The following is a 27658-nucleotide window of genomic DNA, read 5'->3' as shown; positions in this document are numbered from 1 at the left end:
AACATCAGTGTTGACAAGTGGTGGTAGTCACACACATACACACAGTTTCTGTCTACTGACTTACAGGACATTAGTCAGCCCAGGGCTATAGATGCTGCACAATGGGACTAATTCCAAAACCATCTGGTTGCAAAGGGAGCTTTTTAATCACACAGCCATGTCTACATCTAATTTGAAGAAATTAATAATTAATTGCACAAAATGTATTTGTTTTGGTTGTCTTCTTTTTATCACCCTCGTCATTATTTTATGTCTGTTTTCTATGTAGGCCTGGGTTGACCAAGTTTTCATGACTAGAATTAGCCCTAATTTAGGAGTACTGCCCCACTAGATGGGTTAGGGGACTGCATCTCATTTACATTTCATTTTTGGTTTCATGCTTGATTTCTGCAACTAGTTACCTTTCTTCTCACTAACAACTTCACAGATAACACTGGGTGTTTTGTGTTTTCTTTCTTCATGGCATCAGCATCAGAGAGGTGTCCTGTCCTCAACAAAACTTTCTATGAACATGCATCTATTATATATATATATATATATATATATATATATGTTTTATTCTTTCATTTGTTTGTCATTTGACTGCATCCATGTTGGAGCACTGCCTTTAGTTGAACGAATCGGCCCCAGGACTTATTCTTTTGTAAGCCTAGTACTTACTCTATCAGTCTCTTTTGCTGAACCGCTAAGTTTCGGGGATGTAAACACATCAACATTGGTTGTTAAGCGATGTTGTGGGGATAAACACACACACAAATATATACATATATATATGATGGGCTTCTTTCACTTTCTATCTACCAAATCCACTCACAAGGCTTTGGTTGACCCGAGGCTATAGTAGAAGACACTTACCCAAGGTGCCATGCAGCAGGACTGAACCTGGAACCATGTGGTTGGTAAGCAAGCTACGTACCACACAACTCCTGCACCTATATATGTACACACACACACACACGTGTGTTTGTTTGTGACTTTATCCAGATATCATGTAGTTGTAAAACAAACATGGACATCATATGAGCAATGTTATTTGTTTCCAGTTTTCCATGAAAATCCTGTGTGCACTTGGGGAAATACTCCTTTGCTTGGAGACAGGTGAGGGTTAGTGACAGGTAGACCATGGAAAATCTGCCTCAACAAATTCCATCTGATCCATGCGAATATGGAAAAGTGGACACTGAAATCATTGAAGATGGGATGATGATGGTGGGGTATGCAACATCTTTGTCGGTTTTGCTCTGTCAAGATTCTGATCTGAAGTTGTCACCACCACCACCACTACTACTGTCACATTGCTGTTTTGATTTTTTACTTTAAAAGTCAACGAAGTCAACATCAACAAAGCCAACTCCATCTGTCTAACACCCGTGGACATCTTTACAAAGTCAGAAAACTGCACAGCTCTCATGACTTTCGGAAATATTTTTTCACACTAAGAGTTGCTGAAGTATGGAACAAACTGCCAGCATCAGTTGTTAGTTGTTGGAGCACTGCATCCTTCAAAACTTCCATGCTTCCTGAGATTCGCCAACACTACACCTGATTTTCTCCCCTCCATACACATGCAAGCATGTATCTGACTCATACACTGTTCACTTCCCAGACATTACTGCATATGCTTTATACACACTTCTGTATATGCTTTATACACACTTCTGACAAGTTGTGGTGCACCTGAGCACTGTATACAATAATTTCATTATTATTCTTATTATCAAAGATGAATAATAAACATTTACCCTATTCTAAGCATCTGCTTAATCTGCTATGTAAACTGAACATTTACTTTAATAAACCATTTTAATAAAATTCTAACCGTAAAGTAAGTATTAAGGTTACCAGATGGTAGGGGACAGTTTGTGATAAAATTATTCCTGGGGTGAGAAAGTAGAACACCTCCTGCCTTTGGTTACAGCTCTTCAATAGGTTATTGTAAACTAGTTAAGTTGGTAAGCTGACCTATTGATAGGCTGGTTACCAACAAAGAAGAACTATGTACGAAAAGAGATTAAGGATATCAAGCAATAAGACTTTTAGATTTTAGTAAAATAAATAGGTTTTTAAACCACATTGCTTTTTTTTTTTTTTTTTTTGTAAATTCATACTGAACAAAAGAGTAATGTATATAACTAAATATTTGAAATTGCTCTGTTCAGTATTGACATTTGTCAGTAGTAAATTTCAAATCAGCAACACATAGTCTTTCTCGCTTGCTTGTTCTCTTTCTTTCTCCCTCTCTCTCTCTCTCTCTCTCTCTGGTAAGGGTTTTGCTCCCTAACCACCTTGTTCCAGGTTGAGTCCCACTGCATGCCACCTTGTAGGTAAGCATCTTCTACTATGACCACAGGCCATCCAAGGCCTTGGGAGTGGGTTTGGTAAAGGACTGCGTGGCACCTTGGGCAACCATCTCCTACTATTGCTTTGTGGATTTGGTAGAGGGAAACTGAATGAAGCCCATTGTGTGTGTTTGTCTTTGTGTTTCTCCTCCACCTCTGCTTGACAACTAGTGTTGGTGTACTTACTTCCCTGTAACTTAGCAGTTTGGCAAAAGAGACTGATAGAATAAATAGCATGCTTAAAAAAAAATCATGCACTGGGGTTGATTCATTCGACTAAAATTTTTCGATGTGGTGCCCCAGCATGGCCACAGTCCAAAACTGAAACAAATAAAAAAATAAAAGCTCCCATCATTATTTAACGTCTGTTTTCCATGCTGGTATGATATATATGTAGTACAATCGCACGCATACACACATATGATGTATGTTCACACTCACACATATAAGATTATATTACATGTATACGTATATATGTACTTTAATAAGTACATATGGTTTTACAACATGAATTGAACACTGCCTTTTCATTTGAAACAGTTCTGCATTTACATACACACATACCACACATAAAATTAACGACAATACTTGTAGTACCAGAGATAATTTTGATAAAAATAATCAAATGTGAATGCAGACAATAACTTGTTCGACAGGTGACACATAAAGTGGTCTCACCAACCATGGCTTAGTCATACTTAGTTTTGTGATAAATGTCATTTTGCAGGGTTTTCTCTACCACCAGCCTTATTCTGTTTCTTACCCATGGAGCTGAGGAATAACACTGCAGACAGTTTGTTGTACTGACGGGTATGAGCATTACAAAAAGTTACTACTTGTAACTCAAGCCTGAGTGTCTAGGGCAGGAATAGGTAGCTTTTGTAATAGCAAGTGCATAAAAACCTTGAGGGACAGGGGTCATATCTATATTTTTAATGTTGCATATTTTTAAAGTACTATATCGCTTCTCCCTCCATGGCTATGGAAAAAGCTATGCAAGTGCTGAAAAGGGGATGAAATGTCTTAAGAGATTAACTGTTGGAGGGTACAGTAGAAATAGTGAATACATATAAAGGGAGTAGTATTTGAAAATGCTGAGGGCAACAAGGGCAGTGTACTGTGAATAAATATGAAATTGAGATCAAGGGAATGAGGTGATTTTTCTCATTATTTCAACATAAAATAGTTTATTTCACATCTAATCTGAGAAAACAGTCAAAATGTTTTCATTTTGTTTTGGTTGAGCTTCACTCTGAGTGGTTGGTGTTAGGAAGGACATCCGTCTGTAAAAATCCTGCCAAAACAGTCACAGAAGTCTGGTGCAAGCTTCTGCCAGGCTGGCTCTTGTGAAACTGCCCCACCCATGCTAGCATTAAATGATGATGATCATAATTTTTCTTTTACTGAAATCTGTGTATTTACAAGTCATTATGCTGATAACCTCATTTCTAGAATGTAAATCAGTGTCTCTCGACTGGGGACCACATGAAATTTTGTTAAAACTTATGTGCAATAAATTACTTATATTTCCACAATACACAAAGTATTTTAATTTAATTCAATTCTTGATGTTATTTAATTATAATAATACAGCAAGATTTTTTAACATACATGGTTTGTGTGGATGGATGGAGTGAGAAAAGCTTTTGTGGTTAGAGGTGTTGGAGTGAGAGAGGCAAGCGAGTTTATTAATGATAGGAAAGCTTGGACAGTATTTGTATTGTGGGTGCTTTTTACATGCCACTGGCACAAGAACCAGTCACATGGGCCTGGCATCGATCACATTCAGATAGTGCTTTTTACGTGCCGCTGGCACGGGAGCCAGTCTGTGGGCTCTAGTATTAGCCACATTTGGATGGTGCTTTTTATGTGCCACTGGCATGAGGGCCAGTCAGGCAGACCTGGCATCAACCACATTCAGATGGTGCTTTTTACATATTTTAACCCTTTAGCATTTAAACCAGCCATATCTGGCACAAATATTTAACCTGGTCTCTGTTCAAACTGGCCGGATCTGGCTTTGCACACTTATCCTACAATGTCATTCTAAGAATAAGCAACTACATCCTCAAAATGTTAATGCTACGATGTCTTTGCATGATTAATTCAAAGCATTGTGAATAGATAAGCATTACATTTGACAGAATGATCTGAATTCTAAAGGGTTGTTAAATTGTTTCATACATTAGTGTCTTACCTACATGTTATAACTGGATTTGAACCTGTGACACAGGGATGATTTTCCATCATTTCTCTTCCATTAATGTTGTTCTTCTGCTTAACGGTGAACTTTGCTCCTCAGTTTCGCAGGTTGAAGCTTGTCACTGTAACAAAGTAAACACAAAATATTTAAATTCTTAGTTCAGATAGAGCAGGTCAGGATTGAGTAATGAGTCAAAGGGTCATTAATACACAAGCCGTTGTAATTGCTTAAGCAAATCTAAACAAGAAATTCTGTTTCTGTTCCACCAGGACTTGAAGCCAAGAAGGTGTTGTTTGTCTGACAATAGTTTACACAATTTATATTGAATTCAATATTAATGTAGATGTGTCAATACTTTGGAACTGAATAACATTACATCAGTAATTTGTGATTATTTATTTCAAAGTTTCTCCATTATTGCTGATGTCTGAATAGGCTTCAGGTTGTTGTGACTGCTTAGTACAATATCAATTGTGATCCAATAGAATTATGACTACCCACTGCTTTCGTCTTTCTTTCTTTTAGACATGGTAAATCAAGGATGACCTTATTCAGTGTGACCTTTTTTTAGATAATAGTATGTGATCTAAGGAATTTGGCTACTATTTCCTACATGTCAAACAATATAAATACTCCCCAGGTTTTACATTTCTAAGAAAAGAATGATTAAAAAATTTTTTTTTCTCTTTCGAGGGGCAGAAGTGTTCATGACCCTTTACAGGACTTCCAATAATAGTGGGCTGTGAAGGTGGTGGGGGGAGGAAGATGCGCTCAAAATGGAGACCTAGCCTCTATTCTTACATCAGAAGGACCTCTGCTAAAGACAACCAAGGTGTTTGATATTGGAACTTTTCTCAAGGATATCAATCATAAGTTTTGAGTAATGTTACAAGAGAAAATGAAAGTAATGTGGACTTGTCAATAGTTTAACTGTTACTGCTGTGTAGCTTAGCTTTGATTAAACCTTTTTTTTCTATCTATCATATGTAATGTTTATTTACATTGTTTTGAATTAATTATGCATTATCTTCTAATTTTGAGATTTTAGTGATGTAATTGTTCAAGCGAATGACATTGTAGAATGAGTATGAGAAGTCAGAGCTGGCCAGTTTGAATATAAAAGTTGAATATTTAGGCCAATATAAATAATGGGTTGATCATGTTCATTTGCCTCTAACATCTATTTTCCCCTTGAAAGCATGGATTAGAGGAATACATCATTAAAGCATTTATTGTTCTGTATCCAGACAGCCAAATCACTTTGTTGCTGGAGTCGGAGTCGATAAAACTATACTGACTCTGACTCACAATATCTTTATTCTTTAATATAAACCAGTTATAACATATAGGTCTACTCAAAGTACAAACATATGCTTTATCAGATATGTAGACCACAATTACTTAATTACATAGAGGAGTCGGAGTCAGTGGTATGAATAGTAGAATAATTTTTTGCCTATGGACTCCTTTGCTTCCAATTTTACTCCATAGTCATTTAAAAAAATTTTTTTTACCAAGGTCTAAATTCCCCATAGGAGGGAGTAGCTACAACAAGACACACACCAAGAATTCCATTCCTTTCCCAGCTCAAAGAGGGGAACCCTCTCCTATGCTCAGGTCAAGACATAGAACACAACCCCCAACATCAGCAGCGGGGCCCAACAGCATATGCTAGTTTACCCCTGCTGCATCATGCTGGTTCCGTACCCCTTCGAGGAACGTCTTTTGTTTTGACTCCACGACCCTGGTCATAACCAATGGAGTGTCAGGAAATATATATAGTCACAGGTGTACACTGATACGCATGTTGGCCTTTTGGCTGCTGTTGACCAAATTCACTTGCAGTGCTACAGTACAAGACATTTGCTATAGGCGCTGCACAGAGGGACTGAACCAGTAGTCACATGACGAGGAAATGAAGTTCTTATCTACACAGCCATACTTGCCCCTTGTCTAAGACAAATTGATAATTGGTTGAATGGCTTGGTTTGATCAGCAGAACGCTTGTTCCAACTCTGCCCTGCTCTGACCTAGCTGAAGACCATATGGTAATTCTGCCATGCAGTGGTTAATGGTGCTAGTTATTGCTTTCAGATTTTCAAGAGCTTAATGCTACTTTCCAGTAGTAACCAATAAGTAGGGCACCGTTATTCTGAAGACGTTCAGTTTACATTGTTATCATGATGTATTTATTTTTGAACCACTTGCTTCAGTATCGATTTCATTCCATTTGCTAGACATACTAGCATAGATTGGAATAGCCTGCAGTAAGAATTTAAAAAAAAAGGCAGAAAAAAAAAAGTAAAGAGAAACAACCCTACTTGTCGTCTCCCTTCTTGCTTAGTTCTTCGTAACAAGGATGGTTGTTCACATCATTGGAACCAAATTATCAGTCAATGTTTACATCACTGCATTAGTTGCATCTAATTGCATCACAACTATTTTTACTCTGCCCCACATTGAGTCAGTGTGTTTGTGTGTTGCATGCGATCTACAACCACACAACATCCAGTGGCTGTGTTGTTATATTTAACTGGTTTCTATGTTATTTCTTTCAATACAACCCATTTCTCAGTCTTGCGTGACAGAATCCAGTAATTCGTCAGATCTTTTAACTTCTTTCGCTCATACCATTAGATTTCTGCCATTTGATATAATTATTTTCTTTTCTTGTCGACTGATTTGGCTCTTATTCTTCCTTTCTTTCTTTTGTTTTCTTTTTATTCCTATGTGTTGCATGTAAGTTCTTTGTGACTTCCCCACCCCTACTTCTTGCTCTAATCAAGCAATAATTACAGCATCAATTATCACTCATTATTGATTTTCTTCCAATATAAGACTTCACAAAAGAATAACATATCTTTTCATTCTTAATATACTCTGGCAGATTTCAATGTAAATATCTGATTACTGTTGTTTTTCATCATCAGAGAACATCCTTTAGATGATGTGTATTCATAACATGTGTAAGAGCTTTTGAGACTACATGGTGTTTCGACTGTGCTGAGTGTCTCAGTTAAATCTGTTCATCGTCATCGTTTAACGTCCGTTCTCCATGCTAGCATGGGTTGGATGGTTTGACCGGGGATCTGGGAAGCCAGAAGGCTGCACCCGGCTCCAGTCTTATCTGGCAATGTTTCTACAGCTGGATGCCCTTCCTAATGCCAACCACTCCGTGAGTGTAGTGGGTGCTTTTTACGTGCCACCTGCACAGGTGCCAGGCGAGGCTGGCAACGGCCACGGTCGGATTGGTGCATTTTACGTGCCACCGGCATGGAAGCCAGTCGAGGCGGCGCTGGCATCGGCCAGCACCTCGTAAATTGGACTTGATAGACTTCCCTCAATAAATAATTACCCATACCAATTTGTGCCACTGCTTTCTTAGAATGTCAAATATTACCAAATTTCTTTGTACTTGGTACAATTTTGAATATGCAGGAGCTTACTCTTTCACGTGTGTAGTGTGAAGCAGTTGAAAAATAATTGGCACTCTGTCAGTTACAGCACTCCACAGACAAATGTACCCTTAACATAGTTCTCAAGAGGATTCAGCATGACATGGAGTATGACAAGGCTGGCCTTTTGAAATACAGGTACAACTCTCATTTTACCTTTGTTTAACGGTGAAATTTACTCCTCAGTTTCACAGGGTGAAGCTTGTCACTGTAACAAAGCAAACACAAAATAAAGTGTAACCTCTCGAAAGAGCTGTTCTTCACTCCTGCTCCAGAGCGTGGGCTGCGGGGTCACTCTGAAAAGCTCTATCTACGACGATTTCATCTCAATCGAAGGAGAGGGGCTTTCTCCCTCCGGGTTGTGGATCTGTAGAATAAACTGCCGGACGAGATAGTGAAGATGCCGACGACCGCTCGCTTCAAAGTCTCTCTTGACCAGAAATGGTCTGAACTCTTTGTATGACCACCCTCCCTGTACATAACTCACTGTCCTACATGGCCTTGCTTTTGCTTTTTGAGCCAATAAAAATTGAATTGAATTGAATATTTAAATTCTTAGTTCAGATACAGCAGGTCAGGATTGAGTAATGAGTCAAAGAGTCATTAGTACACAAGTCGTAATTGTTTAAGTAATGCACCGCAAGGAATTGAACTCCTGACCTTAGGAGTGTGAAGTGACTATCGTAACCACTAAGCCATGTGCCTTCTCTTGTTGAGAAATATATCCTTCTTTGTAGATACAGCATGAATCTGTTGCTAGTTTTGACTGAGATTTCTCCTTCAAAATGCTGGAAGCAAATATATCATCCATCATTTTAGCTCTCGTTTCTTTCCTTTTGTAAGATGTGTGATTTGTGTATTGTGTGATTTAAGATTTCAATGTTAGTGATGTTGTTGCTGTTACTGTTTCATCCATGTTAACCTTCATTCAGAGGAATTATGATTGAAGACATTCCAGCTGTGACCATTTCATCTTTCAGTTAATTTTTTTTTTTTTCCTTGATTTTAGACATAGTGTATTTATGTATCTAGAACTGCATAAGTGAAAGTGTCTTTTCTTCTTTAAGAACGCTATGTCTCATTTGCTGGAGATTTTGGCTGCAATCTTTTTACTGCTTAAATGACTGCAGATGCTTCCTGTACTGAATGTTTCCATTTCATGATAGCATTGTATATTGTGATGAAACAAGCTATTGAAAGCTAAATCTCTTTGAAGCACCTACCCAACTAAACTAGCTGACAGCGAACTAGTGGCTCTTACTAGAATACTATGGCAACAAGAACTGTGCACGATATGCCTATGTGTATGAATAAAGTCATTTTTTTTTTTCCTTATTAAAATTGTCTTGTACAAAATGGAGAGTGGAAACCTTTTAAAGCCGCCTGAGAGCCTGTTGAGAATTATGCATGAAATAGTGGCAGTCGATTTTTGAATTTAATTAAGTATATTTTAACTTGATAGGAAATCCGAAAATAGCATTCCGTTGCCCATGCAGCTCACTTTCCTCTGTTTTACAAACTAATCACAAACCAAGATCTTTCTTCAAATTTTGGTTGATTTTAACGTAATTCTTTCATTGAGGAATTTCATCCAAATGCCGTAGGGAATAGTTCAGAATGAATCTTAACAGTTGTGTATTGAAAAAGGAGGAAACAAATGCTTTCAAAGAGACCACAAAGTGTTAAGGAACCAACGTTTAGCTCTGAGTGTTCTGTTGTGACATAGATTTATTTTGATTTATATTGTGCTCAGTCAAAAGTTTTGCAATATTTTGGTAACTTATCTAATGTAATAAATGCGAAAACTAATTTCTGTGTGTCAGTGTGTCACACTTCGACCACCCCCCCTCTCTAACTAGCCATTGACACTCCTACTATTGCTCATGTTTGGGTGAGAGTAATAGTAGGCATAGAGATGGTGAGGGCGGTGGTGAAGAGAGAAAGAAAAAGAGGGAGAGAGAGAGACAAAGAAATCTAGGGAGAGTTGATGCTTTTATTAAAAGTAGTAGTGTTGATGGCGGATGTTAAATGATGATGATGAAGTAAAAATATTTAGTTATGAAAAAAAAAAAATCACTGAAATGATTTTAATTTCTATTTTCTTTTTATTTTTTAGGTAAGTGTGCTAAAAACTGAACACTGAACACACAACTGCTACTTTGTCTATCATCACTGTATTCAGATAAGTGATTAATTATTGTTTAATTATTTTTCTATATTTCTTTACAGTATCCTATTTTTGTATTTGATTTGCAAGATTGTGTTATCATAGATTTTGTTGTATCTTGGGAGGGTAATTATGTCTATAAATACACACACTGGTCCTATTTCACTTCTTTCACTACCATTATTAGTCAGCTAGTTAACCATTTAACCAATTGTTTGGTCAGTCAGTTAGGTTCTTTAAGAGTCCTTTCATTTCCTTTCATGACTTTGTTAATTATCTGCCCTCTCTACTCACAGTTCTTCTTATCTTCAAGGGTTAATCCATTTCAGTTGTGGTGGTCATGAAAAAGTCTTTGCTTAAATTTGTCTCTCTTATATATTTCTTGTATTTTATCCGTCAGCTTTTTAATATTCATTGTGATTAGCAAATGTTCAGATTTAAAATATTTGCTGTATTCAGAAAAATTCTGGTGTAATTTTCATCTGCAATGTGCTATCTCTAAATTCCCTTTTTGTCATATGGTACATTTCAACATTTGACTAAATAGTGCTCATTATTAAATCTCCCTTGTTTTGAAAAAGGTTAATCACCCTTATCATCATCATCATCATTATTTAACATCTGTTTTCCATGCTGGCATGGGTTGGACAGTTTGACTGAGGTCTGGAGAGCCAGTGGCTGCACCAGGCTCCAATCTGATCTGGCAGTGTTTCTACAGCTGGATGCCCTTCCTAATACCAACCACTCCAAGAGTGTAGTAGGTGCTTTTTACACGCCACCAGCACAGTCGCCTGTCAGGGTACTGGCATCGGCCATGATCAGTAGGTGCCTTTTTCATGCCACTGGCACGGAAGCCAGTTAGGGGGCACTGGCCACAGCTACAATATTGGTTTTACTTGACTCAACAGGTCTTCTTAAGCATATCATATCGCCCAATGCATCAGGGTGTTCTTTACAGGGCCGAACATGCGTTGCTGCGGTCTCACTTGTCATTATTTAATGTTGATTTTCCATGCTGTCATGAGCTGAATGGTTTGATAGGATCTGATGGGCCAGAGGACTGTAATGAACTCCAGTATCTGCTTTGGCATAGTTTCTAGGGTTAGATGCCTTTCCTGATGCTTATCTCTTTACAGAAGATACTGGGTGTTTTTCTTTCCTAGATTAGCATTATATATATGAGTGGGTGCTGGAAAATTCCTGTTTTGGGTAAAAGAAAATATGGGAGAATCATTTAATTATTGTTTTATTCAACATATTCTCCTCTCAGATTCACACACTTATTTCAGTGGACCTTCAGTTTTTCTAAGTTCTGTAAATGAACTCGGAAGGTTGGCCCTTCAACCAGGTCTTTCATGATACCCTTAAAGCCAGGACCGTTTCAGGACCAGTTGTGTGTGTGTGTGTGTGGTGTGTGTGTGTGTGTGTTGTGTGTGTGTGTGTATATATATATAAAGTTAATCCAAACAAGAAAACAAAAACAAAAAAAACAACAACGCAAGGACGTGGAACAAATAAAGTATTATTGGACGCTAAGGGAAGAAGGAGGGTTTGACGTTTCGAGCGGAGCTCTTTGTCGGAAACATAGGAGAAGGAAAGATCCCGAGAAGGGAAGACCGGGGGAAAAAATCGCTAGTGATACAGACGAGCCATGTAGTTGTAAACGAAACTTCTAACCACACTGCCATGCTGTTTCTCTCACCTTCCATCATCTCCTCCTTGCTTAGAATCATTGCCATCTTTCATCTCAGTCAAAGGGGTTGGTTTCTGCTTTTAGCCTTGTAAGCTATAAGGTGACCTTCACTAGTGCTGGCATCATTCAGAAAGTACTTGGTGCACTGTGTAAAACAGTTGGCACTAGAAAGGGCATCCAGTGTTATAAACCACAATAAACATTGGAGCCTGGTGCGTTCCTCCGACTCACTAGACTCTGTCGAACCATCCAACCCATGTCAGCATGGACGTTAGATGTTAAATGATGATGTGAGTGTGTATAATATAAAGCCGTAATGTATTGGAAATGGTTTCATGTTTTCACTTTCATTTAGATTCTGTCACTTCATTTTCCACAATTAAAGATATAATTAAGACAATGACACACAAGTGATGAACTGATTATTTGAACTCTTAGTATTATTGACTGCTAATTAGAATAATGATGAATGACAAGGTTGATTGCAATCAGTCCTGTCTTTAAATATCTGCTTTTGTTATATTGTCTAAACACGTTTTCAGTAAAAATATTCTTACCTTGAATTAGAAATTCTTGTAATTTTGGTAAAAATAGTTCCAAATGTTAATTAAATTTCTAGCAATTAGTTTGTTTGAGGTTTATTTATATATTTATTTGTTTGTTTATTTTTCTAATGACACTAATCTACAAGCTGAAGTGTTGCAGTGGCTTATTTTAGTTACAAACCAAGAATCAATATTACAACTATTCTAAATACGTATTTGGTATTTTTTTACCGTGCCATCGTTTGATTGTAGCCATGCTGGGACACCACCTTGAAGGGGTTTTAGTGCTTTTTCTTATTTTTTTTAAAGTTTGGCCCTTATTCTATTGATCTCTTCTGCTGAACAGTTAAATTACGGGGATAAACACATAGACAAAGACACACATGCACATATCATCATCATCATCCTTCTGTTTTCCATGCTGGCATGGATTAGACAGTTTGACTGGGGACTGGCAGGCCAGGAGGCCTCACCAGGCTCCAATCTGATCTGGCAAGGCTTCTACAGTTGGATGCCCTTTCTAACGCTAACCAACATGAGTGTAGTGGGTGCTTTTTACATGCCACCAGCACAGGTGCCAGTCAGGTAGCACTGACCATGGCCACGTTGGGATGGTGCCTTTTATGTCCTACCAGCACAGGAGCCAGTCAGGGCAGAGGGGCTAGCATTGACCATGTTGCTTTTTACATGCCACCGGCACGGGGAGCCAGTCAGGCAGTGCTGGCAATGACCCACGCATGAATAGTGCTTATTGCATGCCACCAGCATGAGATGACAAGCTTAGTGGTGGTGGACATATACATACACATGCACAGTTATTACACGCACACATAGATATTACATACACACACACACACACAATGGGCTTCTTTCAGTTTTCGTCTACTAAATCCACTCACAAAGTTTTGGTTGGCCCAGCCTATAATAGAAGACACTTGCCCGAGCTGCTATACAGTGGGACTGAACCCACAACCATGTAGTTGGGAAGCAAAATTCTCACAGCGACGTCTACACCTCTTAGTTTACATGTGAAATAGATTTGTTTCTTGATTCATTTTTCTGATTACAATATCAAAAAAATGAAGTGTTGCAATGGGTTATTTTGGTTCCAAGCCAAGAATTAATATTACAACCATTCTAAAAACATAACCATCCTCCATTTAACCTCTTTAGAATTTTCATCTTCATCATTCTGTTGCATATTCAGAGTTTTTAACCTTTTTGAACTTACATGCTCAATATTCCACTTTATATGTATTCTGCTTTAAGCATTATTATAAAGTTTTGATGTTTCGCTCATTGTTGTGATTGTGATTCCTTGCAGCACAGTAGTTCCCAATCTTTTCACTACCAAGGACCCTTTTTATTTAAATGAGTTTTCTCACCGACCCCCTTTTAATATGCTTCTCCTTCATCATCAACATCGTTTGTCTGCTTCCCATGCTGGCATGGGTTGGATGGTTTGACGGAGGACCGGCAAGCCGGGAGGCTGCACCAGGCTCCAATCTGATTTGGCAAGGTTTCTACAGCTGGATGCCCTTCTGCATGCCAACCACCCCGACAGTGTAGTGGTTGTTTTTTATGTGCTACCAGCATGGGGGCCAGTTAGACGGCACTGGTATTGGTCTCACTCGAATGGTGCTTTTTAATGTGCCACTGGGTGTATATATATATATATGTGTGTATATATATATATATGTGTATATATATATATGTGTATATATATATATGTATATATATATATATATATATATATGTGTGTATGTATATATATATATATATATATTTATATATAAATGAAATTTGGAATTTAGTTCAGAGACCCCCAGTACTACCTTTGTGGGTCACCTATGGTCCACAGGTTAGGAGCCACTGCTGTTGCACAGTGTGTCCTTGAGGAAGAAAGCATCATTTCACATTGACCCAGTCTGCTCAGCTGGCAAAAATAAGTTGCACCTTTAATTCAAAGGACCAGCCTTGTTGCACACTGTGTTGCACTGAGTTTTCTTTAGAACTAGGTTGAGGGTATGCATGTCTGTGGAGCACTCTGCCACTTGCATGTTAATTTCATGAGCAGGCTGCTCCATTGATTGGATCAATGGGAACACTTGTCCTAACTAACAGTGCTTCTCTTATAAGGCAGGGAGCTGGCTGAATTATTAGCATCATCATCATCATTTACTGTCTGCTTTCCATGCTGGCATGGGTTGGACAGTTTGATTGAAAACTGGTAACGTCTACAAAATCCTTTGAAGCATTTCCTCTGGTTTTACGTTCTGAGTTCAAATTCCACCAATGTTGACTCTGCCTTTCATCCTTTCAGAGTTGAGGAAAAAAGTACCAGTTGAGTACTGGGGTCAATGTAATCAACAAGACCCCACCCCTTCTAAATTTCAGGCCTTGTGTCTATAGTAGAAAGAATTATCTTTATGATAGAAATGGTGAGTTTGCTGAATCATAACTGCAATGGACTTAGAACAATTTCTTGTGGCTCTTTTCATTTAAAGCCCTGGTCAAATTTACAATTAAATCTTTCAACATCAATAAAATAAGGTACTAGCCCAGTTCTGGGGCCAATATAATCAACTAAGCTGCTTCTCAAAATTTCTAGCTTTGTGTGCAAATCAACTGTTGTTGTTATTGGGTAAGCACAGAGGTCAATGTAATCAATTATTCCTCTCCCTTTAAAATTGATGGCATTGTACCAAAATTTGGAATTATTATTATTATAGACGCACAGTATACAATATCTGATGTTGTTGATTGAAGATATTGGGCCTACTGGGGGGTTTGTACTGTTTATCAAGTCACAACAAGGACCTCAGACAGACAGTACTTTACGCAATATGTGTGCAGTTCTAAGTAATGCCGATTCTTGCAATACACCTAGATTCATCATCATCATCATCCTTTAACATCTGCGCCCATGCTGGTATGAGTTGGACGGTTTCACCAGGGCTGACAGTCTCATTTGGCATAGTTTTCTGGATGCCCTTCCTAACACCAACCACTCCAAGAGTGTAACAGGTGTTTTTATGTGCCACCGGCATGACACCAGAGTGCGTTTACATACCTCTGGCACAGGTGCCAATTTGTGTGACGCCAGTATCTGCCACATCTGTATTATTAATGAGTGAGAGAGCAGTGCATGCCATCAAAAATACACTGAGGTAAAATATATGAAGCCCAATATACCCAATGAGACTACGCATCTGATAAGGGTACACCAGGCACATGTATCACAACCATATATTTGTGACAGAGTGATTTCATATCAAGATTAACAGTGCATGACATTGCAGGTGAGGTCCAGTTAAAATCTTCTTCAGGTCGAGTAGCCCATCTCACTCAAAAAGGTCCCTGAATAATGATTGTTTAAGGATGTTGAACAAAATACCCATGTTTCAAAAAGTGAATTATCCAAACCCCAAAGAATTCCTCTCAACATATGGCTATGATGCTCGTGACCAAAGATGTACATGTTGTCCGCCACCAAAGATGCTCAACTGGTTATGGTCAAACAACTGACAAGCAAATCTGAGGTATTGAGCTGAATATTTGCTGTAGTCCATCTTTTATACCAAGATAACATCTTTTATACATGATAACACTTCCAGTCACTTAAGATAAGAAGCTATGAGAGCCACTGCCTGGTGCTGCATCAGGGCATTTATTATTATAATTATTATTATCAAATTCTGCCTTTCATCTTTCCAGGGTCAATAAATTAAGTACCAGTGAAACACTGGGTTCGATGTAATTGACTACTTCCCTCCCCACAAATATGAGGCCTTGTACCTCCAGGAGAAAGGATCGTTTATTATTATTATTATTATGTGTATTGTAGGAGTCAAACCAATTTATTGCTCATGGTTTTTAACAAAATCTTATACGAACCCCCAAGTGCTATATGGAATTCCTGTTGAGAACCACTGGTCTATATGATTAAAACCCCCTGCTTGCTCTTTGATTTTCCTGAAAGCGTTTTATCTCATTTCATGTATACAGTAACCCCATGACTATCAAGGGTGTTACATTCCGAAACCCCCCTGCGATAGGTGAAAGTAGAAACAGTACTGTATATTTTTTAAATTTTTATAATTTGTATATATTTTATCATAATGGCAAAACTACACCACGGGGGAATCGACATAAGCTTAAATATTAAGCCGTGACATGGCGAGGAATTACTGTACATAAAGTATCTGAACTGTTGAAATAGCATGACACCAATATGAGATCTGTATTAACCAATCAGAAAAAAGCATGTTTTATTTGCCATTTTGTTATTGTTCTCCATTGTCATACATTTTCATTCCAAAATGACTGACTGATTAGATAAGTGTCAAGCATAGATGCAGCCAGCTGACCAGATTAAATCACATTCACTCTCATACTCTAACGAGAACTCTCCATCAAGTTTTCTGTCACATATTTTTCTATTGTGCTGTTAAAAATCATCTTAGAATTCTAATAATGTACGAGAAATGTATGAGATTGCGACAGTTTGTCCAATTTTTCTACAACTTCAGCTGTAAGAATTAAAATCTGTACACTTCAACAGCTTCATGAAAAATTCCCCAAATTGAGTACTAGTCGTGGTTTTTAACACTTCTATGACATATCTATCTGTGTGTATGAAGGTACATAGCCTAGTGGTCAGGCTGTTGAGCTTGTGATTGCTGGATCATGGGTTCAGTTCGCAGACCGGGTGGCATGTGTTTTTGAGCAAAACACTTTTTTATGCTGCTCTAGTCCCCTTTTCAATCAGGAGGAGATGTAGGTTTGCTTGCCCAGCCAGGAGTGTGGCATCATTAGAAGGCTAAAATAATGCAAAACACATTGTGATCAGTGATGTGTAACATCTGATAGTTTGGTTGGTCTCATATATATATATATATATATATATATAAATATACCCATGCTAGCATGGAAAGCGGACGTTAAATGATGATGATGTGTGTGTGTGTGTGTATGTATTTTGTGTTTATAGTTAGATGTATGACTGTTAGTGTTAAGTTTAGAGTTCCATGTAGATTATCATCATCTTCCATTGTAATACTGGTTATGGTATACTAAATAAATGTAGGAGAAATTACAGGAAAGACAAATTTACATTGTGTTTTGTACATACATTTCAGTGTTGTGGTTGTTTGGAACCACAGTATTCAATGTTTAAATATGTGTGTGTGTGTGTGTATTTGTGTGTATATACACAATATATATATAAGTCTCAGGAGGAAGGATGGCAAATCACAAACCCCTTCAGATAGATGGCCCTGCTTGATCTGTAGAAAAGACGTGGGTAGAAACTCCATATGATGTACCCGGTGTAAGCTATGGGCACATAGAAGATGCAGCAATATCAAAGGAAGGTTAACCGGGAAAATAATTTTTGTGTGCAGGGGCAATAAATACTGAAGATGTACAGAAAACAGATTCCATCACATGCCTGGTGGGAAAAACTAGAAGTAGTTGATAGCTTCCACTACCTTGGTGACCAAGTCTGTAGTTGGGGGTTGTTGCTCTAAGAGTAAAAGAATGAACGAATATATGTATTTGAGAAAGAAAAAAAAGTAATGCTCTAACAGGAGTGCGTGCGTGCATCTGATGTTTCATTATTTAAACATTTAGAAATTATTGCTCATACATGTGCAGGGCAACATATATCCAAGTCATTTTGGTACAATGAGTCACTCTTTTTCTCCTCTCATCTCATTGCTAACCACCCTTCCCTCTCCCTTTATCTACCCCTCCTCCTTTTCTGTCATAGGTCCACCCAACACCTCTTCACCACTACCACCATTATTTCTCTTTCCAGCTCCACCCCAATTACTCCCACCCATTCTTATATGGTGCCAGTGACCATGTATTCCCTCTTCAGCAAACCGTCTTTTCTAACATCTTTACTCATACTCTCCTTATCATTTAACATCCATTTTCCATGCTGGCGTGGGTTGGACAGTTTAGCTGAGGTCTCGAGAACCAGCACCTGCACCAGGCTCCAACCTGATCTGGCAAAGTTTCTACAGCTTAATGCCCTTCCTAAGGAGCCGGTCAGGCAGGCCTGGCATCAATCACATTCAGATAGTCTAATCTTGTATAGAACTGCCTCTTTCTCTATACTCTCTAGTCTCACTCATTTGAAGGGGATTGCAGGTTGCCAGTGACATGGTGATCTAACTAGTGGTGGTACCATAAATAAAACCACCCACTGCAAAGTGGTTTGCGTTAGGAAGTACATTGAACCACAGGAACTATGCCAAAGCACACGTTTGTGTGTGATGTAGTCCTCCAACCTGTTGGATCCTCTCAAACTATCCTCTTCCAGTATGAAAGATGGGCATTAAAAGAAGATAATGACAATGGCGATTCCGTGTGCTAATTTTCTCTTGTGCTTAGAAATGACTCTCATTCCACCTTGTAGTTAGGAATAGGCACTAGATTTTTAAGGAAGGCATTTCTCACCCAGTTGCTCATTGTTTTATTGCAGAACATAAAATGCTGTTGTGAACCGTAGAACTTCTCGAGGCATTTAGAACTGTATTTCCTCTACATGATTTTCATCACAAGAATTTAAGTTATCAGTTTAACCACTTAGCATTTCTTCTGGGCCATATCCGGCCCAAATATGCCTGCTGTTTTATGTTCACACTGGCCAGATCAAGTCTCTCACACCTACTCTACAATGTCATTCTAAATATAGACAATAGCATCATCAAAATCTCAAATCTATGACACAAGACATGATTAATTCATAAAAATATGCGTAAATAACCTTTACATTTGTCAGAGTAATTTTTGCGCTAAAGCAGAGGTCCCCAACCACTGGGCCGCGGACCGGTACTGGTCCATGGACCATTTGTTACTGGGCCGCAAAGAAATAAGCAGGGTTTTCTGTAGTGACAATAACCAAAACAAAATTACAAAATAAACTAGACATAAAGAACCTATTTCGAGTGTCGTTGTCTCCCATTGCTCCCAGATGGGAATGTCCAGTTGCACGGAAGCAAACTAAGGGCTCCCACTGATTCTACATGATGGTGAGTTGATATTGATGTTATAATAGTGTAATAGGCATTGATTCAGGGAAACTAAGCATGCTGGTGTATGGCCAGGCTAGAGCTCAGACATGAGCGTCAAATGATTATACACAAATTCTTCCTTTTAATAAATTGCTCTTTTTATCATTGTTCTCTTTATTGAAATGCACTTAAATTACACATGTACCACCACTAGTCCATGAAAAGATTGTCCAGCATAAAACCAGTCCATAGTATAAAAAAGGTTGGAGACAACTGTCCTAAAGGGTTAAATAAGGATTTAAAACTTTCTTAAAATAATGTGTATATATATATATCATCATCATCATCATTTAGCGTCCGCTTTCCATGCTAGCATGGGTTGGACGGTTCAACTGGGGTCTGGGAAGCCAGAAGGCTGCATCAGGCCCAGTCTGATCTGGCAGTGTTTCTATGGCTGGATGCCCTTCCTAACGCCAACCACTCCGTGAGTGTAGTGGGTGCTTTTTATGTGCCACCCGCACAGGTGCCAGACGGAGCTGGCAAACAGCCACGGACGGATGGTGCTTTTTACATGCCACCGGCACATATATATATATATATATATATACACACACACTTTTATTTTATTTGTTTCAGTCATTTGACTGTGACCATGCTGGAGCACTGCCTTTAGTCAAACAAAGCTACATCTAATACTTATTCTTTGTAAGCCTAGTACTTATTCTATCGGTTTCTGTTGCCGAACCGCTAAGTTACAGGGACGTAGCAAGCAATAGTGGGAGGACAGACACACAAGCAAACACATACATACAAATATATATATATATATATATATATATATATATGTACACGACAGGCATCTTTCAGTTTCTGTCTATCAAATCCACTCACAAGGCTTTAGTCGGCCTGTGGCTATAGTACAAGACACTCGCCTAAGGTGCCACGCAGTGGGACTGAACCCGGAACTATGTGGTTGTTAAGCAAGCTACTTACCACACAGCCCCCATAAATGGCTTAAGCCTAAATGCCTTGTTATGCAACAGATGCAGCTGACATCCTTCGTCAGCATTATTTCTGTTTCTTTTCATTATAGTACAGTTCCTAACTATCGAGTTAGGAAGGCTGTGGTCAAACCACTTCAAGCATATGAATAGTGTGGAACCAATCGTTCAGTATCATGTGCTTTCCAGCTCACCTTTTGAATTTATGTAAATGTTTATAGATAGATAGATAGATAGGTAGACCTTCCTTAGTGCCTTAGACTAAATACAGTTTGAGATGGATTTTTTAATGCATAGAATTTGAATTAATTTACATAAATTTGAGTATCTTAGCATTATTTAAATTAGAGATCTTCCAAATTTTTTCTTTGTTTAATTATAAAATATAAATATCTAGCGAAATATAGCTTGATTTATTGGAAGCAAGGGGCTTTTTATTTTTATTTTTAGAAGTTAACTGTTTTAGATACATTCCCGAACTTCTCTTGATTTAAAAAAAAAACACATTCGGTTCCTTTTTTTTGTTCATAATCCGCTGTCTTTTTTGTTCTCTTTCTGCATTTGGAAATCCTAGGTGCATTTTGATCTGCCGGAGTTAAACACTCTGCATAAACTGCATAAGGTAAGTTAGGTGCAAGCCAAATCTCCGTGGTAGATGCTTTTTTGTTCCATCTCAATCTAGTTTGAAAAACCAAATTCCTTGTTAAAAAAAAAACTGATGTTTTCAAAAAAAAAAAAACTGAAAAAAAAAAATTCTTGAATATCGTTCCGTTATTTTCTTTCTTTTTTCTTCTTTTTACTTTATTTCGTTATCATTATTCTTTTAAGATGCATGTTCTGTGTAGGATTTTCATCTCTACAGAGCAAGTTCCATGTCATTTATTTCTGCATGTGTCATGTATGATTTATTATTATTATTATTACTTTACATTTTTTAAATTTTTTATCTAAGGTGGAGAGCTGGCAGGATTGTTAGCTTCTCAGGCGAAATGTTTGGCAGCATTTTGTCCATTTTCAGGTTCTGAGTTCAAATTCTGTCATGGCTGACTTGGTCTTTCATCATATAAAATAAGTACCAGTTCAATACTGGGGTCGAGGTAATCGACTTACCCCTCTCTCAAAATTTCTAGCTTTGTGCCAAAATTTGACATCATTATTATTACTATTATTATCACTATCATTCATGGAATGTCCATTTTCTATGCTGGCATGAGTCGGACGGTTTGACCAGAGTTGGAAAGCTGGAGGGCTGTTCCAGCTCTTCAGCATTTCATCTGCCTTTACATTGTGAGTTCAAATTCTGCTGAGGTCGACTTTGCCTTTCATCCAAATAAGAGCCAGTTGAGTACTGGGGTCTCTGTAATCGACTTACCTCAACCACTGAACTTACATGGGCACCAGCACAGGTGCTTTTTATGTGGTGTCATAAAGCAAAAACGTAAGATCACTCCTAGGTCCTATATGTAAAGTCAGGGCCAATTTTAAATGGTTCGACGCACTAAAAACTATTTTTTACTCTGAATATGCTGAAAATGTGTGTATCTAATATAGTCTTTCTATTAAATGCACAGTGGAGGCGCGTGGCTTAGTGGTTAGGGTGTCGGTATCATGATCGTAAGATCGTGGTTTCGATTCCTGGACCAGGCAACGTGTTGTATTTTTGAGCAAAACACTTCATTTCATGTTGCTCCAGTCCACCCAGCTGGCAAAAATGAGTAACGCTGGATGGACTGGCATCCCGTCCAGCTGGGGAACACATACACCATAGAAAGCGGGAAACCGGGCCCGTGAGCCTGGCTAGGCTTTAAAAGGGCGCATTTATTTATTTATTATTAAATGCACAAGACCTGAAATTTGGTGGGCTGGGCTAATCAGTTACATTCACCCCAAGGTTTAAACTGGAACTTATTTGATCAACCCTGAAAGGATGAAGGGCAAAGTCAGCATTAGCAGAATTTATACTTGGGGCACAAAGATGGACCAAATGCTGTTAAGCAGTTTTTTCAGTGTGCTAGCGATTCTGTATGCTCTCTGCCTTAGATTATAATAATAATAGTAATAATAATAATAAATTCTTTTATTGGCCACAAAGGCTAATATGAAAGCAACATGAAATGACAAAACAAGACGATATAAAGGGTATTAGAACATGTATATAAAATAAGAAGAAAAAATCTCCCAATAGAGGGAGGCGCTTTAAGGCTACTTGTGGAAAAAACCACAAAAAGTATGGGTGCCTGATCAATAGGGCAAGAACCCTTCTTTAATTCTTTCTAGAGGTGTATCCTCAGAATTGGTCCATTCACACTGGCCATTTTTTCCAATATCCACCCACTTTTCAATAAATTTGCTAGAAGATAATTATAATAAAAACCCTTTCTGCTATAGGCACAAGGCCTATAATTCTGGGGGAAAGGTTTAGTTGATTACATTGACCCCCAGCTAGAATTTATTTTATCAATCTCTAGAGGATGAAAACAATGTCGACCTCGGCGAAATTTGAACTCGGAACATAAAAACAGATGAAACGCTGTGAGGCGTTTTGTCCAGTGTACTAACAATTCTGCCAGCTCATCATGATAGTGATTTCAATTTTTGGTACAAGGCCAGCAATTTCGGGGGTTGGGTGGGGAAAAATTGCTTACATCAATCCCTAGTTCTCAGCTGGTTCTTGTTTAATTAACTCCAAAAGGAAGAAAGACAAAGTCAACCCAGTGGAATTTGAACTCAGAATGTAAGAGACAAAATGCTATGAAGTATTTGGTCTGGTGCACTTTCATTTCATCCAGCTCACTGCCTTAGATGCAGTAATAATAATAATAATAATAATAATTATTGTTGTTGTTATCATTCTTCTTCTAATCCTGTATGGTATTTAGTGAAGCTGTATTATTTAAATGACGGATTAAGACATTTGACATTGTAAGTAGTGAAAGGAACAATCAACAAGCCACCACCACCACCATCATCATCATCATCATCATCACCACCATCATTATCATCACCACCATCATCACCATCATTGAACACTTATAACAACCATATTAGCAGTAGACCAAATAGCTTCATTATAGCAGGTTTATGTCAATATTTTTCTTCAAGTTTGACTTCCGCGAGAAAACAGTGTATTGGTCAAGGACGAACAGACTACTGCCAGACACGATAATGTGATATTTTACCATCTTCAGAAATGCCATAGTAACTGTTGCGCTTGCTCTTCTTTCCTTCTGTGCACACACGTTTGTGTGCATGTGCGTGCACGCGTGTGCAAATGTCCCTGTGTGTGTGTATGTGTGTGTGTGATCGTATGCGTGTGTTTACTCTCCTTGGAGTTAGTCTTATGAAATGCTGGCATTGTCTGTCTTTGATTCATTAGGATTATATTTTTTTTTGTTTATTTTTGGTTTTTGTTTCCATGAAATGTTTTTGTTGTTGTTAAAACAGTTGTTGGTATCAATCTTTGCTAGGCTGAGGGTGAATATTTTGATGCACGCACACGCATTCACACACATACACACTCATGCATACACACGCATTCACACACATACAGGCACAAAAACAAAAGCATTCACATGTATACTCATACACAGTCTCTCTCTCTCTCTCTCTCTCTCTCTCTCTCTCTCTCTCTCTCTCTCTCTCTCTCTCTCTCTCTCTCTCTCTCTCTCTCTCTCTCTCACACACACACACGCGTACCCCTACATACACACACTCTCACACTTACAAGCACAAACTCACATGCATTTACATACAGACACACACACATGCTCTCACACATACAGACACTAAGTCACATGCATTCACGTGCATGCACATACACATACAGACACACACACTCACATGTGCATATACATGCCTACCCACACAGATGCATACTTGCACACACACATACACAAAATCTCATGCACACATGTATATTCATGTGCATTTGTATGCAGATGCACACATGCACACACATTCGCACACTTGCATAGACATACGAATGCACACATGCATACTCACGCATGCATACACACATGCACACATCCACATTAGTTTGTAATTCATCATCATCATCATCGTTTAGCGTCCGTTTTCCATGCTAGCAATGGGTTGGACGGTTCTACTGGGGTCTGTGGAGCCGGAAGGCTTCATCAGGCCCAGTCAAATCTGGCAGTGTTTCTACGGCTGGATGCCCTTCCTAACGCCAACCACTCCGTGAGTGTAGTGGGTGCTTTTTTACGTGCCACCCGCACTGGTGCCAGACAGAGCTGGCAAACGGCCACGAACGGATGGTGCTTTTTATGTGCCACCGGCACGAGGGCCAGGCGAGGCTGGCAAACGGCCACGAACGGATGGTGCTTTTTATGTGCCACCGGCACGAGGGCCAGGCGAGGCTGGCAAACGGCCACGAACGGATGGTGCTTTTTATGTGCCACCGGCACGAGGGCCAGGCGAGGCTGGCAAACGGCCACGAACGGATGGTGCTTTTTATGTGCCACCGGCACGAGGGCCAGGCGAGGCTGGCAACGGACACGAAACGGGACGGTGCTGGCAACGGTCGCGAAACGGAAAGTTCTCTTACATGCCACCGGCACTGGTAACACATCTGCAATTTCCATTGATCGATTTCCATTGATCGATTTCGATTGTTTAATGATAATTGTAATTAATAGTTGATAAGGCAGACTGTTGATTGGACTAGGAGTACCAGATAAATGCCTTGTTGAGATTGTTTTGGTTGTTTACATTCTGAGTTAAGGACAGCTTCACTTTTCACCCTTCAGGGGTCGGTAAAGAACCAGTCAAATATTAGGGAGCGATTCTGCTTTCTCGTTCTCTCTCTCTTTCACTGTCCCTGCCCACCTCTCTGTCACTCAGTCTCTCTCACCTTCCTCTTTCTTTGTGCTTCCCCATTCCTCTCTCTATCTCTCTCTCTCTCTCTCTCTCTGCCTGTCTCCCTGCCTCTCTGAGTCAGCTATGCAGTGATGTGTGAGAGTCGTCAGAACCAGTTACGGAGTTCCATTCCTCCAAGACATGGCAGCAGATTGGACAAGAAGCCAGCAATTTCTCTTGTTCCAAAAAACTATCCACAGCCGAGTGCTGGGCCTCATGGAGGCAAAGACGCCGAGTTCCTTTCAAGTGCTGGGTCTCATGGAGGCAAAGAACATGAGTTCCTTTCAAGCGTTGGGCCTCATGGAGGCAAAGTGGTTGAGTTCCTTTCAAGTGTTGGGCCTCACAGGGGAAATGACTTAGACCTTTGGCATTATGTCGTGCTTGAGTAGAAGACTCATCAAGCCGAGCAAAATTGCAGTCATGGCAGATACTGGTGTCACGCAAATGGCACCTGTGCCGGTGGCACATAGAAGCACCCATTACACTTTCAGAGTGGTTGGTGTTAGGAAGAGTATCTAGCCGTAGAAAACCATACCGAATCAGACTGGAGTCTGGTGCAGCCTTCCAGCTTACGAGTCCTGGTCAAACTGTCCAACCCATGCCAGCAGGGACAATGGACACTAAATGATGATGATGATGAGCTGGAAGATGAGGAGGAGGAAGAGAACCTACAGAATATGGCTGGCATTGATGCACTGCTGTGTTGCACAGCACAGAATGGTTATAATAAAAGACAACAGGGAAAACTGTTGATATATCGCATAAATTACTTGTTTGTTTATCATGAGAAACAATAATGACTTAATGTACTCTAACACTTCAACTAACAGGCGAGGACGGTCGGCATTAATTTGTATTTTTTTCATATTCCTGGTAGAGTGATTTGCTAATCGTTTTATTGATGTAGCTTTATAAGCACACACATGGCCGGGTATAGCAGGAGTGTGAGTGCACAGAGACATGAGAACAGGCAAGTCATACACAAGTATTATACACATGTGCAGGAGTGGCTGTGTGGTAAGTAGCTCACTTACCAACCACATGGTTCCTGGTTCAGTCCCACTGTGTGGCAACTTGGACAAGTGTCTTCTATTGTAGCCTCGGGCCAAATTTGGTAGACAGAAACTGAGAGAAGCCTGTCGTATATATGTATGTGTATATGTGTATGTATACATTTGGGTGTCTATGTTTGTCCCTCCAACATCGCTTGGCAACTGATGCTGGTGTGTTTACGTCCCCATAACTTAGTGGTTTGGCAAAAGAGATCAATAGAATAGGTACTGGGCTTTGGTGCTCCAGCATGGCTGCAATCAAATAACTGAAACAAATAAAAGGATACATTGAGTTTTTTTGTTTGTTTTGTTTTTTACTTGTTTCAGTCATTAGTCTGTGGCCATGCTAGAGCACCACCTCAAAGAATTTTTAGTTAAATGTATCAACCCCAGTATTTTTCTGGTTTTCTTTTTAAGCCAAGTATATACTCTATTAGTCTCTTGTGCTAAATTATGGGGATGTAAACACCAACACTGACTGCCAGAGGGTGGTATGCATACACATACAAATGTATATATATGATGGGCTTCTTTCAGTTTCTGTCAACCAAATCCACTTACAAGGCTTTGGTCGGCCCAAGGCTATAGTAGAGAACACTTGATTAAGGTGCCACACAGATGGACTGAACTTGAACCCATGTGGTTGGAAGCAAGCTTCTTAACACACAGCCACTTGGTAGATTGGGTTTGATGAAATTTTTATTGAGGCAGGATTTTATGGCTGGTTGCACTTCGTAATGCCAGCCCTTACCTGTTTTGCAAGTGCGGGATCCCTTATTCAACATGGCTCCAAAGGCATGAAGCAGGAAGGCAATATATTGACGGGAGATGTGCCATCATCCGCCTCTCTTGAATGTCATAGCTTTTAAATAAGGTAACACAGGAATAAATGAACACACACACACAGATACACAGACCTGCACCCATACAAACATTTGTGCTTGTTTACTGTTTCTCTTTGCAAGTTCTACTGACAGTGGTTGATCTGCTCAAGGCTATGGCAAAGGTATTTGCCCAGAATGCCATGCAGTGGGACTGAACTTGAAGCCTTTTAGTCAAGAAATGTGAGTCTAGTTAGTTTTAGTTTATACCTAACTAGACTCACATTTCTTTCTTTCTCATAAGGAGAAATATGAATATCCGAAATTATACTCTGCTATTTCCTTTATGAAGTCCTTTGTAATAATTTTTTGTTTCTACTTCTTGCACTGAAGAGAACAGTGATATATAATTAATTTAATTTAATTAATTTAATTATTTCGATTCAACCATGAATTTGCATGATTTTAATATATCTCTGTTT

At 39.0% G+C, this 27658-nt stretch overlaps 1 protein-coding gene and 1 long non-coding RNA gene across 11 annotated transcripts in view; one reads left to right on the top strand and one right to left on the bottom strand.

Moving 5' to 3' along the window:
- The window catches only part of LOC115209078 (adenosylhomocysteinase-like 1), a 469217-nt gene that overhangs the window by 148930 nt on the left and 292629 nt on the right, over positions 1–27658 (top strand). For 3 of the 7 annotated variants that reach the window (XM_029777176.2, XM_029777177.2, XM_029777180.2), the window contains exon 2: positions 21003–21050. The exons of the other annotated variants lie outside the window; for them this stretch is intronic. In XM_029777176.2, the coding sequence (XP_029633036.1) occupies positions 21003–21050 (48 nt within the window). The remainder of the gene's footprint in view (positions 1–21002; positions 21051–27658) is intronic. 7 annotated transcript variants of the gene reach the window in all.
- The window catches only part of LOC115209079, a 308087-nt gene that overhangs the window by 164032 nt on the left and 116397 nt on the right, over positions 1–27658 (bottom strand). For 2 of the 4 annotated variants that reach the window (XR_004998392.1, XR_004998395.1), the window contains one exon: positions 4537–4663. The exons of 1 other annotated variant lie outside the window; for it this stretch is intronic. This is a non-coding gene — a long non-coding RNA (uncharacterized LOC115209079). The remainder of the gene's footprint in view (positions 1–4536; positions 4664–27658) is intronic. One more of the 4 variants, XR_004998393.1, reaches the window with a different exon arrangement.

The sequence above is a fragment of the Octopus sinensis genome, linkage group LG3 (assembly GCF_006345805.1).
Source record: "Octopus sinensis linkage group LG3, ASM634580v1, whole genome shotgun sequence".
Lineage (NCBI taxonomy): Eukaryota > Metazoa > Mollusca > Cephalopoda > Octopoda > Octopodidae > Octopus > Octopus sinensis.
This window is presented reverse-complemented; position numbering and strand designations above follow the sequence as displayed.